Source organism: Lontra canadensis, unplaced genomic scaffold, assembly GCF_010015895.1.
Source record: "Lontra canadensis isolate GAN:19392208 unplaced genomic scaffold, GSC_riverotter_1.0 scaffold40, whole genome shotgun sequence".
Lineage (NCBI taxonomy): Eukaryota > Metazoa > Chordata > Mammalia > Carnivora > Mustelidae > Lontra > Lontra canadensis.
Window position 1 is genome coordinate 9,765,847 of NW_022631034.1, and position 12,155 is coordinate 9,778,001.

The window sequence follows — 12,155 nt, forward strand, 5'->3', positions numbered from 1 at the left end:
TCTTTCACCGTGCTGACATTTGAGACAGTGATGCCAAAGCAGAAAGTTGGAAAAAATGTCAGAACTCCTATTTATATTTATTTCAACCCTTGTAAAGCTCTACCTTTTGTGTGAGTATGTTGCTAACAGAGTAAGGAAAGACTAGAAGCTACTGCTTTCATCTACAAACTAAGTGCTTCCTTTCTAGTTGGAATGCATGGATTATGTTTCTTCTATGGTCTTTTCAGCATTTATTATTATTATTATTATTATTTTTAAGATTTTATTTATTTATTTGACAGAGAGATCACAAGTAGGCAGAGAGGAAGGCAGAGAGAGAGGGGGAAGCAGGCTCCCCGCTGAGCCGAGAGCCCGATGTGGGGCTCGATCCCAGGACCCGGAGATCATGACCCAAACCAAAGGCAGAGGCTTTAACCCACTGAGCCAACCAGGCGCCCCAGCATTTATTATTTTTGATGAATGAATACCTAGTGTGCCATTTGGAGAGCTAATTCTGTAACTGTTTGAGTCGGGGCAAGGACTATGATCTTGTGTTGGCCTTTCCCTTGCTGCTGCCACCGGAGATAGAAGATTGAGTTGGGTGCACTATGGGCATGTCAGGGCTGGTTCTGTATACTGTACCAAGCATTCTTGTAAGAATTAAGTGAAATAGTAGGCATGGAATTAAGAAGGAAATAATTGCTAGCTGTTAGCATCATTGTTAATATTATGCACATGCTGTGGTACAAAAATTTGGATTCAAATTTACCTCTGTTCAAATCCCAGCTCAGTCCCTTGCAGATTTGGCTAAGTCTCTTTATTCTATTTGAGCCTCTGTTTTCTTTTCTTTACAGTGGGATCAGTGATACCCCTTTGGTCATAGAGATGAAATTACCTAACAAAGAGTAGATGCTCCTGATTATTGCCCTCCTCTCCCCACCCATGTCTACTCCTTCGGCCCAGTAGTACCTACATATGTTGTATGTGTAATGTATGTGTGTATCAATGGATCAAATACTTATCTAATGTTTACTTCATGCCAGGCGCTGTTCTAAAGGTATTATAAACCTGACTCTTTAATATCATAATAGCCCTTGAAGTACTTACCATTATTACAGACTTTACAGATAAGGAAGCTAAAGCACAGAGAGGTTTAATAACTTGCTCAAAGCCACTAACTGGTATTTGTGAGAAGACACCTGAGTGCAACTTTTTTATTCTTTTAATTGAACATATCATTACCCTGAGATGTTGCCTGGAAGTCAGCATAGATTTTTCTCTTGAGTCTGCAAATTTTCTTAGAGACCTTAGGAAAAAAAAAACAAAGCAACAACATGAAAGAAGAGCACACTTAATTATGAGTTTATTTTCTGTGTTAATGTAGTAAAGCGGTGAGTGGATTTCGCAAAGCATGTCCTCATTTGGGTCCAGTCTGCAAAAGTGTCCAATTGTGGCTCCCGCTGCCTCTGCAGCCCCAAGGTCGGCCCGACAGAGCCCCTGGAGAGCGCACGCCCGCTGCTCCAGCACGGAGCCCGCGCATCCTCGGCACAGAGTGCACTCAGTGTTCAGAGGCGCACAGATGGGAATTCAAGTGGGGCCAGGACCACTGGGAAAAGTTGTTGGAAAGGGAAACCTGGCCAACAGACAGCGCCCTTCTGTTTAGCCGCAACTCTGGAGCCAGGGCCAGAGAGTAATGACTACAAACTGGCTCTGGTTTGGGTTGATTCAGCATCTTGTTCTCATTTTCAAATGTTTGGTCCTGGGGAAGACCCCAAACCTCACTTTGCTACCCAGTGGTATGGCCTATTGAGGAGTTTTCAGGAACGTGTTCATTCACGTGGCCTAGATTTCTTATTAGTTAAGATGACTCACACATGTTTAGGTGCAATTGACAGTAAGGGAAGGGAAGAAGGGACCAGAGACTGAGGACATACCAGGTGCCGGGAGCTGTGCTGGGTGCTTCTACCTGGATTAGCTCTGCTAATAACGACAGAGAGGCAGAAATGCCTTCAGACAGTATCGGCAAAGGTAGGAAAAGGTGAATGGAGACGGTAGGTTGCATGGAGACTGGAGATGGGAAAGGGAGTACATCTCTAAGTCTTTTTGATTCCAGAATCCTTGTCCTCAAGTTACCGGAAGTGATTAGCGACAATATATAATCACCTTGTGTGGGGAGACAAAAATGATGTTATATGTGTTTCTCATCTTTTCTCTCCTTCTGCTGAAGGAGTCTTGGCTTCATTTATTCAGTTCCTTTCCTTCTTTTGTCCTGCCCTGAGAGACTGGTTATATAAGCTTTTGTGACGGATTTTAGGAAGGAGGGAGGGGAGGGGGCAAGAGGCTTATGGACACATAAATATATTCCTATGTGTAAGTGGATTTATGTATTTTTATATATATATAACTTTGTAGGTGATAAATACATGAACATTGTAAAATGAGGTTTTACCATACTTAAGCTTCTGTTATCTGTTTTAAACCCTTTAAGTTTATCATGACTATTTTTCCTTCTCAAAATGTTTAAAACTGAAATATCATTTTTAGTATTGCCTAAAACTCTATAAAGTGTATGCCAGTGGTTGATTTTTAGATATTTAGCTCATTTCCAGTTTTTAGCATTATGCTGCAATGACACCTGGAAAAAATATTTTTAAATGGCACAAATTTCTTTTTCTCAGGGAAAAGCTTTGTTGTGACTTTTCTTAAATCAGAGGAATTCTCTGCGTTTTCAAACTCATTTTTTAAAAAATAATTTATTTATTTATTCGACAGAGATCACAAGTAGACAGAGAGGCAGGCAGAGAGAGAGGAGGAAGCAGGCTCCCTGCGGAGCAGAGAGCCTGATGCGAGGCTTGATCCGAGGACCCTGGGATCATGACCTGAGCTGAAGGCAGAGGCTTAACCCACTGAGCCACCCAGGCGCCCCCAAACTAATTTTTTTAAAGCACTGGAATCATTCTTGCAACAGTAGCTTATGGAGGACGCATTGTGTGTAACTCACAGAAGTGGCTCTTCCTTCTATGGATTTGCCTCTTGCGCCCACAGTGACCCTTGAGCTTCCACAGTACCCTAGAGAACCCAGGACATGCCAGCTAGGTACTAGCTTTGTTTTGTGTTTGTTTGTTTGTTTTTAAGATTCATTTGTTGATTTGAGAGAGTGCTTATATGCATGTGTGAGAATGGGGGAGGGGCAGAGAGCTAGAGGGAGAGAGAAACTCAAGTTGAGCACAGAACCCTAGGTGGGGCTGGATCTCATGACGCTGATACCAGCCTGAGCCAAAACCAAGAGTCCACGCTTAACTGTCCGTGCCATCCAGGTGCCCTTCCCTGGTTTTTCTTCTATGATATAATTATTTGCTGATATTACATAGTACTGAAAATCTGTTTTCTCCTTTAAAAGAAGAGACAACATTTTCTCTTTATTTTTTTGAATTTTGATGTGCTACCTGGCCAGCCAAATGAATAATAATTTTATTTTAATTTTTAAAATATATTTATGTATGTTATAATAGAGCCTTTATACTTAAACACATTCAGGCAGACTGGGGTAGACTCAGTGAAGTGTTACATACGTAGGCCTGTGTAGTGACATGAGGTCCATTTGGTGTCCATTGTCCCATTAACGTAGGGGATTGTTGACAGGTTTCTGAGACCAGAAGCACAAGGGATTGGGACCTACCATATCTCCTGAAATAAAACAGAAAAAGAAAATCTGGCCTGGTCAGTACTACTGTGCTTCTCCCTGTCTTGCCCCTTTTGCTGTTCTACTGGAAGCTGCGGTTAACCTGACGTATCTTGCCATCACTTTCAACAGTCAGATTCTTTTCCTGTGCAATGAAGCTCTGGTTTTCCTATGATTTCTGAGTTTCTTTCAGGGTGCTGAGGTGGGGAGGAGTCAGGAAATAGAAATGCAGGCATCCACCTTTGTGTTTTAACTGCCATTCTTTTGTTTGTGCCCTCCAAGGTGAACCTCTCTGAATGTGCTTCTAGCTGCTAACAAAGAAATCGGTGGCATTTTTTCTTCCGATACTGGAATTCAGATTGTCTGGAAATTTCACATGTTGGGCCTAACTTATAGATAGACTCCATGTGACAATGCAAAAGGGAACCTTCATGAATATGTTATTAGGAACTTGATCCCTTTGTCATTCATCCTTTCAGTGTCCTTGCTTGTTGGAAGACGAGAATTTTGTGATTGGTCCAAACCAATGGAAATGCCAGAGAACTGAGTTAGATATGCAGAGGATATTGAAAGGACAGAAATTTATGCTTTCAAGTATTACCATTATTAGATTTATAATTTTAATTTTTTCCTCTAGTCTTAGATAAGGTGAATTGTTGACAGGTTTCTGAGACCAGAAGGAAACTAGATGATAAATGTGTGTAGGAAACACAAAGGATCAGAGAGTGAAATCTATTAGCAAATAAAAAAGCAAAAAGGAAGAGGGCATCATTGTAAACAAAATTTGACAAAAAGAAAGGTTTGGGGCCAGAAATGGTGAAATAATTCTTCCAAAAGGGAGAAATCTTTTTAAAAACACATTGGACCACTTTATATTATACTGGGGCCAAAAGAAATAGAAAAGTATGGTTGAAACAGGTGGGACTTAGTTGTTTTTTAAAACTTTAATAAGCAAAAAAGACTTTTTTTGTGTGGGGGGGTCCAATTAGTAGCATTAAGATAAATTTAATGTGTTGGCTTCCTGGGATTTGTGCCTTCAATTTATAAGCTTTGCTGATAAAGAAGAAAATCAATTTCATTTTATTCTATTTCCCAGGGAGATAGCAAAAAGCTTAGGGATTTTGCGGGGGACTTTTTAATTAGGACTATTATAGAAACAAGTTGAAGAACCAAATATCAAACCTGTAAACTATGTCTTGGGGATAGAGTGTGAATGATGGTTAGGTTTGGAGGCAAATGATTATTAAAGTTTCTCAGATAAGGTTTCTCAGTCTTCATAGGTCAAGATGATCAAATCCAGTTGCTCCTGACCCTCACCATGTGTCATTGTTTTGTTAGTCCTCCAAGCAGGTAATTGTGGTGTGAGATGCCAAGGCATGCAGAGAGATGATGGTGGGTGTGAGTCGTGTCACGACGGGGTACTAGGACAAGGGAGCTGCTGGCTGCACATCCTGCTGCCTCCACCCAGCCCACTCTCCTGCTAAAAGAGGCAGGAAACAAGGCAAAGAAAGGAGCATCTGAGTCCTGCCCAAGGTTTCAGCTGCATCCCCAAGGCCGGTGTCTAGAGGACCAGACCTAGCTGCATGGGGAGCTCCTGGAGCCTCACCTAGAGTTAGGGTGGGCAGGAACACACACCTGGTTTATTTCTTTCTTTTGGTCTTAATCATCCGGTGCAAGGACAAGACCAGTGCTATTACCCTAACCTATGAGAAGTAAAAGATTGTAGAGGAACAAGATAGCTGCAAAGCTCAGAGCAGAAGGACGCTATATGATCTAGCTTATGCTTTTCTAGGTTGAGAAGGCAAGGCCAGTCGCTTAGCTGGAAGAGTGTGTGTGTATGTGTGTGTGTGTGGATGCGTGTAGGGACAGGGAGACACTGACTGCAGGGCAGAGTGCCCAAGGCCCACAATCATTGTAGGGGCCCTCAAAAGTGTCTAAGTTACTTTTTTGAATCAGGAGAAAAACTGAATATAATAATAATTAATATACAATAGTGGGTCCATCTGGATTATATTTGCCTCTTTACTAATGCAGCCATAAAATATGTTTTTGTATTTATATATAAAATGAAGGTAGGAGCCCATGAAGCTGAAGTGCGGAGGCCTCATGAAAGTTATAATGCAGTCCTGGCTGAGCAGCCGTGAGAGAGGCAGACAGGCTAGCAGAGACTCACCAAGGTAGACAGAGTCGGAACAGAGAGAGAAAGAAAGGAAGACACATGCAGAGTGAAGCAGAAAGACAAAGAGAGGAGGATGAAGAAGGATACCTTCCCAGAGAGAGAGACAGTCAGGCAGGCAGACACACACACTCACACACACCCCACCCCCCCACCCCCCAGATAGATACGAAAAGGCAAGGAGAATGCCATTGATGGAGAGCCAAAGACAGACTAGACACAGACCAGACAGACAGACACAGACAAAGACACAGGGAACACTCTGCTAGAAGGGGGCAGTCAGCACCTTAGTCTGATTTTTTTTTTAGCCACCTAGGAGTAAATGTGTCTGGAGAGTTACAGGCCTCTCAACCACTGCCTTTGTACCTAGCCACGGAGAATCAAGGGAGAGAGAGGAGAGGGCCTGCCGACTTCTTTCTATCCCATCCTAGTACATGAGAGTCTTGGAAAGGAAGTTTGTGTCCATCCCTGGTCTTGACCTTGGGCCCACATTCCTCTTTGCAGGTGTATTGAAATACAATGGTCTTTCTCTCCCCCCAGAAAGTGCCTAGGTCCACATTACAAAGCCACAGACCTCATGGCCATGCTTCACCCATAGCAGGTGGGAATTGCAAAATCAAGATTGGGGTTGGGGCAAGAAGTGTTCCAGCCTGAGCTTTAGGCCTTGCTTAGGAACGGGTAAAGAGGTTGGGGGCAGGTTGGCATTATTTTGGTCACTCTGAAAGCAGAAATTGGACAAGCTGGAACAATTGGAACATGAAGACTTTGCCACCTAATTGAAAGTCACACAGTTCCTTTTCCGTTGTATTGTCTCTGGGAAATAGGATTAGAGATCTTTTGTAAGAGACCCAATAAGAAAAATACCATTTAAAATGCCTTACCAGAAAGAAAGCCCAGTGAAATCAAATAATTTACAGTAAAAAGTGTATATACTTCAATCTGTTCTGAATTCTGGTTTTCTAATCTTGCCAGAGATGGTTGTAGGAAGAAATCAATAAGAAAAAAAGGGGAGGGGGAGAAAAATTATTAAACCACAAAGGAGCTCAGCCTTTCCCACATTTCAGGGCCAGAAAGGGGCAGTAAGCAGGAGGTACTTCTTAAGACAGTGCCAGCCTTGAGGGGAAAATGCTTACATGTCTTTGGTTATGGAAAGTGTTTTTAGGTGAAGTAATTTCTTATTTTACACAAATGATCCCAGCATGTGTCTGTTTGTAAGTTCAGTCATAGCCTCCGTCAAGCATCATTATAGAGATCCTTTTCTCAGTTCAGAGAATAAGGTCAGTTGAAGTTATTTATAAGTTTGTTTTCTGTCAGTTGTGGGTTATTTTTCTGCCGTTTGTTGACAGTATCAGGGTGTGGGATAGTGCATAAATCTCATCCCAAATGGAGTTTTGTGGTCACATTAAGCTGAAGCCAACCCCCTTCCCCCAAGCTAACTGCAATTACTTTGGATTCACTTTAGGAGGTGTGAGAAGCTCATCTGTTTGAAAGATGAATAGTTTATTTAGGATCATCTGTAGCAGCAGGTTAATTAAAGAGTGACTCCATCATCTCTAGTCAAAATCACAGGCATTATAAAAGCAAGCCTGCTTTATGACTGCCGTGTGAGAAATGTACACAATGATTCCCGGAGAGTTGAAGCATTGTTAAAAGTTATCCATTGAGTGAGTTTGTTCTTCTTCCACGTTTGACAGTTATAAACAGCCTCTGCTAGTTTCTTCTTCCCTGATTATATGCACCTTTTATAATATAATAAAAAAGTGATTGCTCTTTTGCAAACGGTAGCATAGCTCACAGTCCTCTTAGTGAGCTACCTTTCATTGTTACCACAACCTTTTAGTAAGAATGCTGCTATTTGTTAACCCCACTTTATACATGAAGAAACCAAAAGCACAGAGTTGTTGAGTAATTTACCCGAGGCCACACAGTTTGTGAGCGGCAGAGCTCAGATTAGCCGCCAGCCTGCCTTGGGAGCTGCCCTCTTATTGGCTACCTCCACTGCCCTCCTCAGAAGTCACACAGGAAATGACATCTCCAGCTCTCCGTTGGGAGAATATTGATCCATCATTCCACCGATGGGGCAAGTTCTTCTGCTCACCAGGATTTTTAGCTGCTGCGTTTTTTAGCCTGGGGGCCTAAGCTATGACTGTTACTTATAAAAGCTCCGGGGGGAAAGGATGGTATAAAATTATTGTGGAAGCTCAGAGCTGAGATGTGGATTATTTTATTTTCATCAACTTTGTATCCAATAATAATATTTTTTAAAGTCCACTGGTCCAACTTTTGCTTTCAGAGTGACCAAAACAATGCCACCCTGCCCCAGGCCTTTATATAGATGTTTGAATAGGCACGTTCTAACCAGCAAACCACATCAGACCCCAGTCGCCCAAACATGCCAACCCATCAGCAGCCCACTATTTGCTGGGCCCTGGAGAAAGCACCTAGAAGTGTAATTCCTAGCCAGTCCTTCTCACCAAGGAATCCAGGTCTTTCAGAGAGAGTGGCACACTGAAATTTCAAGTTCACCCTTACCACCAAGAGCCTCAGCTGAGTGGTGTGCTCACTGAATCCTAGGAAGCTCATGTGAGGGAGAAATCCTATCTGGCTGAGTGGGTGGGGTCTCCAAGGTCGTGGCAGAGGGTGGGCTTGTCTGAGGATGGGGGCAGGAATTAGATTTGAGTAGACCCTCAAAAATGGGTTCGACTTTCATGACCGGAGAGAAAGACATTCCGTGTGTGGAGGTGTGTAAGGGAGCCTCTGGCAATGGCCGGAGCCAGGGAGAAGAGCACTGCTTTTGGAGTTCTGGGTGATGAGGTTAGAATGATACCAACTGATCTGGCTTCCCTACAGGGAGCAGGAAAACGAACATGTTGTACATTGCTCATTGGTGTATAAAGGTATGGAGCTCAAAAATCTGATTTTTGTATGTGGCCTGTGGAATCAGCCTTCACCCTCCAGAGTTACGTCTTGTGCTGTTATATGTTCTCATCTTGTCCAAGAAGCTATGTTTTTAAATGCCATGAACTCTGATAAAAACAGGTTTGTTTTTTTCTCCTACTTGTGTTCTTGAAACCTATGTTTACAGGACCTTATGTTACTTACACTCTGGGTGTTACCTTTAATCTCAGCCTCTATTTGCTACAAATATAGGGAAAGGTGACAGTTTCATTCAGGATAAACTCCACTGAACTCTGTGAGGCAAAATATTTTTCTTGAGCTTTTTGGGGCACACTTTCTCGAAGAGGCAGATGGATCTGACTGTCTGGGTTAAGATCCCAGTTCTGACACTTACTGCTATGGAACCTCAGAGACATGCTTAACCTCTCTGTGCCTCAGATTTTTCATCCAGTTCAGGGATGATACTCTAAATAGTACCTGGGACACAATAAAGAATTGTTAGCTTCAGTCACCATGAAGAGGGTGAAAATTCAATGAATGGCGTTTTTAGGGAAAATATTGTCCTTTTGGGAGCATGTGTGTGCACTAAAGAAGTTATTCGGGAAACACTAACTTAAATCAACTCTACTAAATCAGACCTAATGAAGCCCCGATAGAAAGAATCCAAAAGGAGGGTTAGAAGAACTTTGATGCATAATAATCAACAGAGCATTCAATGAGCAGGTATTTACCAAGCCCTGCTGAAGGCCCAATTTTAGGTCACTTTTTGGTCATATGCAGAGTGAGGTAACCAAAGGAAGAAAGCTCTCTTCCTAGCTGGGTCTTTTCTTGAAGCTTGTGGTGGTAGGAGCACAGAGCTGAGGAGGGAATGAGCTGCTTTGCCCACTTTGGCCGAGGGGCCAGTGGTCTGGGTGTGTGTGGTCTGGACAGAGTAAACAATAAGAGCTCACATCTGCCAGATTTTGTTTTTTCAAAGTAGTTTCACAAACATTATCTCACAAGCACTGTTTTTTCCTTTAAAAATAACTTTAAATTACACATTTAAGGAAGAAATATATTCTTTTGAAGAAAATGGACATATTACAGGTAAGTATAAAAATTCCCTTTGGGTCTCATTCCCTGCTCCCCTCCACAGGGTTAACCACTATTAACTGTGTGTTTTTATGCAACACTTTTTTTCCTCTTCACTTACACACAGATAAACCTATTTTTAGAAGTAAATAATAATATGTATTTTTTACATTAATGATAATATACTATATGTAATTTCTACTACCAGCTTTTTTTTTTTTTTTAAACTTGAGACATGTCTTGGAGATCATTCCCTAATAAAACATGCTGATCTCATTCTGTTAAACTGCTGCATGCCCATGGAAGGAATATTACCATTACTTACTCACCCATTTCTCCTTCTGGTAGATATTTGTGGGTATTTCTACAGCTGCTCTTTGGAGCAGATATTATCTTACAGTAGAGGAAACTGAGGCCCAGAGAGGTGACACAGTCAGTAAGTAGCAGGTCTAGATCAGAACTCAGGTCTTTTTTTCCCCCCCCCTGTAAGATTTTATTTATTTATTTGTCAGAGAAAGAGAGCACACAAACAGTGGGAGCAGCAGAGGAAAAGGGAAAAGCAGGCTCTCCACTGAACGAGGAGCCGGTTGGGGGACTCGATCTGAGCAGAAAGCAGATGCTTAACTGACTGAGCCACCCAGGTGTTCCTAGGACTTTTTGTTCCAAATTCAAGTGTGATGAGTTTTCTTCCCCTCCCATCCCGCAGCTGCCTCCCCTTCGCTGGACTGGAGCATATGCTTTGGGCGACCTGTTTGCTTATGGTAGCATTGGAGGGGCTGCCCCAAACGTTGCTGCTTCTTTACTCACTTGCGCTGATCAACTACCTCGTGTTTCCTGCAGGAAGGGAGGGCGGTTTCTCGAGGTGGACGGCTATGTGGTATTAAAATGGGGGTGGAGGAGATTGCATAGAATGGCCAGCTCGATCTGTTTACCAAGTCACTGTGCCAAAACAGGCCCAGCTTTCTTGATCCATGGCTGAAATTTTAAAGCTCCAACTGAGAATGTCAGGCTGAAGTAATACTTAAATTACAAAGGAAGAAGGTACTAAAGAGGGCGGGGAATAATAACCCATGGAGCCTGGCTTGTTTTGAGCAGGAGAAGATGACATGGATGTTCTAATTGACCATCATACCCTAAAATAAAAAAGGTTCCTGGGGCCTATGAAAAGCTTAAATTTCAGAGAACCCTGAGCGTCTTTCTGATGAGGCTTCTTTGGTATTTCACAACAGCATATTGAAAGGATTTTTTAATTAAAATCCCCCAGTACGCTGTTGGGCTGTACATCAGCGTCGTTGCACTAGCCCTTTCTTCCCCAGCTAATCAAGACTGCCCACATCCATCAGCTGCCCCAGACCAGGGGGCGCTCCGGCAGCCTGCGGGTTGGGATTCCAGCCAGAGGACATCCTGTCAGAGAGCAGGGAGCCCAGCAAGTTCGTCATGGCCTTGCTGCCCGAGTCCATCCAGACACTCCCCTGGACCCAATTAGCAGATTGGAAATAGCATCCAAGTGTGTTGCAACCACTAAGTTAGAGAAGAATAACGCACATGAAAGAATCAAGTGGGAAAAGAGCATTTTGGATCCTGAAGGAGGCAGGTTGCTTGTCAGAGATGTAACAAACCGAAACAAAATAAGTTGCTGCTCTTAAGTCTTTTTCTAACCCTGCTGGGGTTCCTTAGCTTGGGAAAAAGCCCCGAAATTGCTGAAGAACAACGACAACAACAAAACAGAGAGAAAAGAAATGCTTATTGTTCCCATGTTCAGTTTCTTATTTAATATAACTTAAAAAGGGAGATTTAATAGAAAAGGGAGGATATCATTAATTTTAGAGTCTGCAAGAAATGAAAATGAAAAATGATCCGTTGATTAGTGATATGCAATTTGTTCCCTGAACGTCTTCAATAATGTGTGAGTGTCACATTATATAACACTTATAATGATTAAACCAGAAGATGAAATAAGATAGGATAGATCTTGTGTTCTTCCCTTGACTAGTGGACAACTTATCTCATTAATCTCTCTAGGCTTGCAGCCTTAAATTGAATAAGCAGTGTTATTGGGTGAGATTTATAGCTACAAGACTTAGAAGGCTCACTGAGGAAATCTTACAGTACTATTTTGAGAAGCCCCCGAGATAATTCTTGGGATTTGTATTCATTGTAGCCTGTCATAAAACATTGCCAGAACCGGTAATGAGTAGTGAACTTTCTCGGGAACTTAATATTCTGACAGCAACATTGAAAATGGGCAGTTGTTGGTGCCTCATCTCATGGGAAGTTAAAGCATTCTTGATCCCAATTTAAAATTATTTTGTTAGAAAGATTGACTTCAGTGTAGTAGGAGATTATGTA

The 12,155-nt window shown here is 42.3% G+C and overlaps 1 protein-coding gene across 3 annotated transcripts in view; it reads left to right on the forward strand.

The window, feature by feature from the left end:
• The window catches only part of ST6GALNAC3 (ST6 N-acetylgalactosaminide alpha-2,6-sialyltransferase 3), a 530,323-nt gene that overhangs the window by 188,607 nt on the left and 329,561 nt on the right, over nucleotides 1-12,155 (forward strand). Inside the window, exon 1 of one of the 3 annotated variants that reach the window (XM_032870132.1) lies at nucleotides 1,942-2,030. The exons of the other annotated variants lie outside the window; for them this stretch is intronic. Within the exon in view, the coding sequence (XP_032726023.1) occupies nucleotides 2,022-2,030 (9 nt within the window). The 5' untranslated portion in view covers nucleotides 1,942-2,021. Of the gene's footprint in view, nucleotides 1-1,941; nucleotides 2,031-12,155 lie in introns of those variants that run through there. 3 annotated transcript variants of the gene reach the window in all.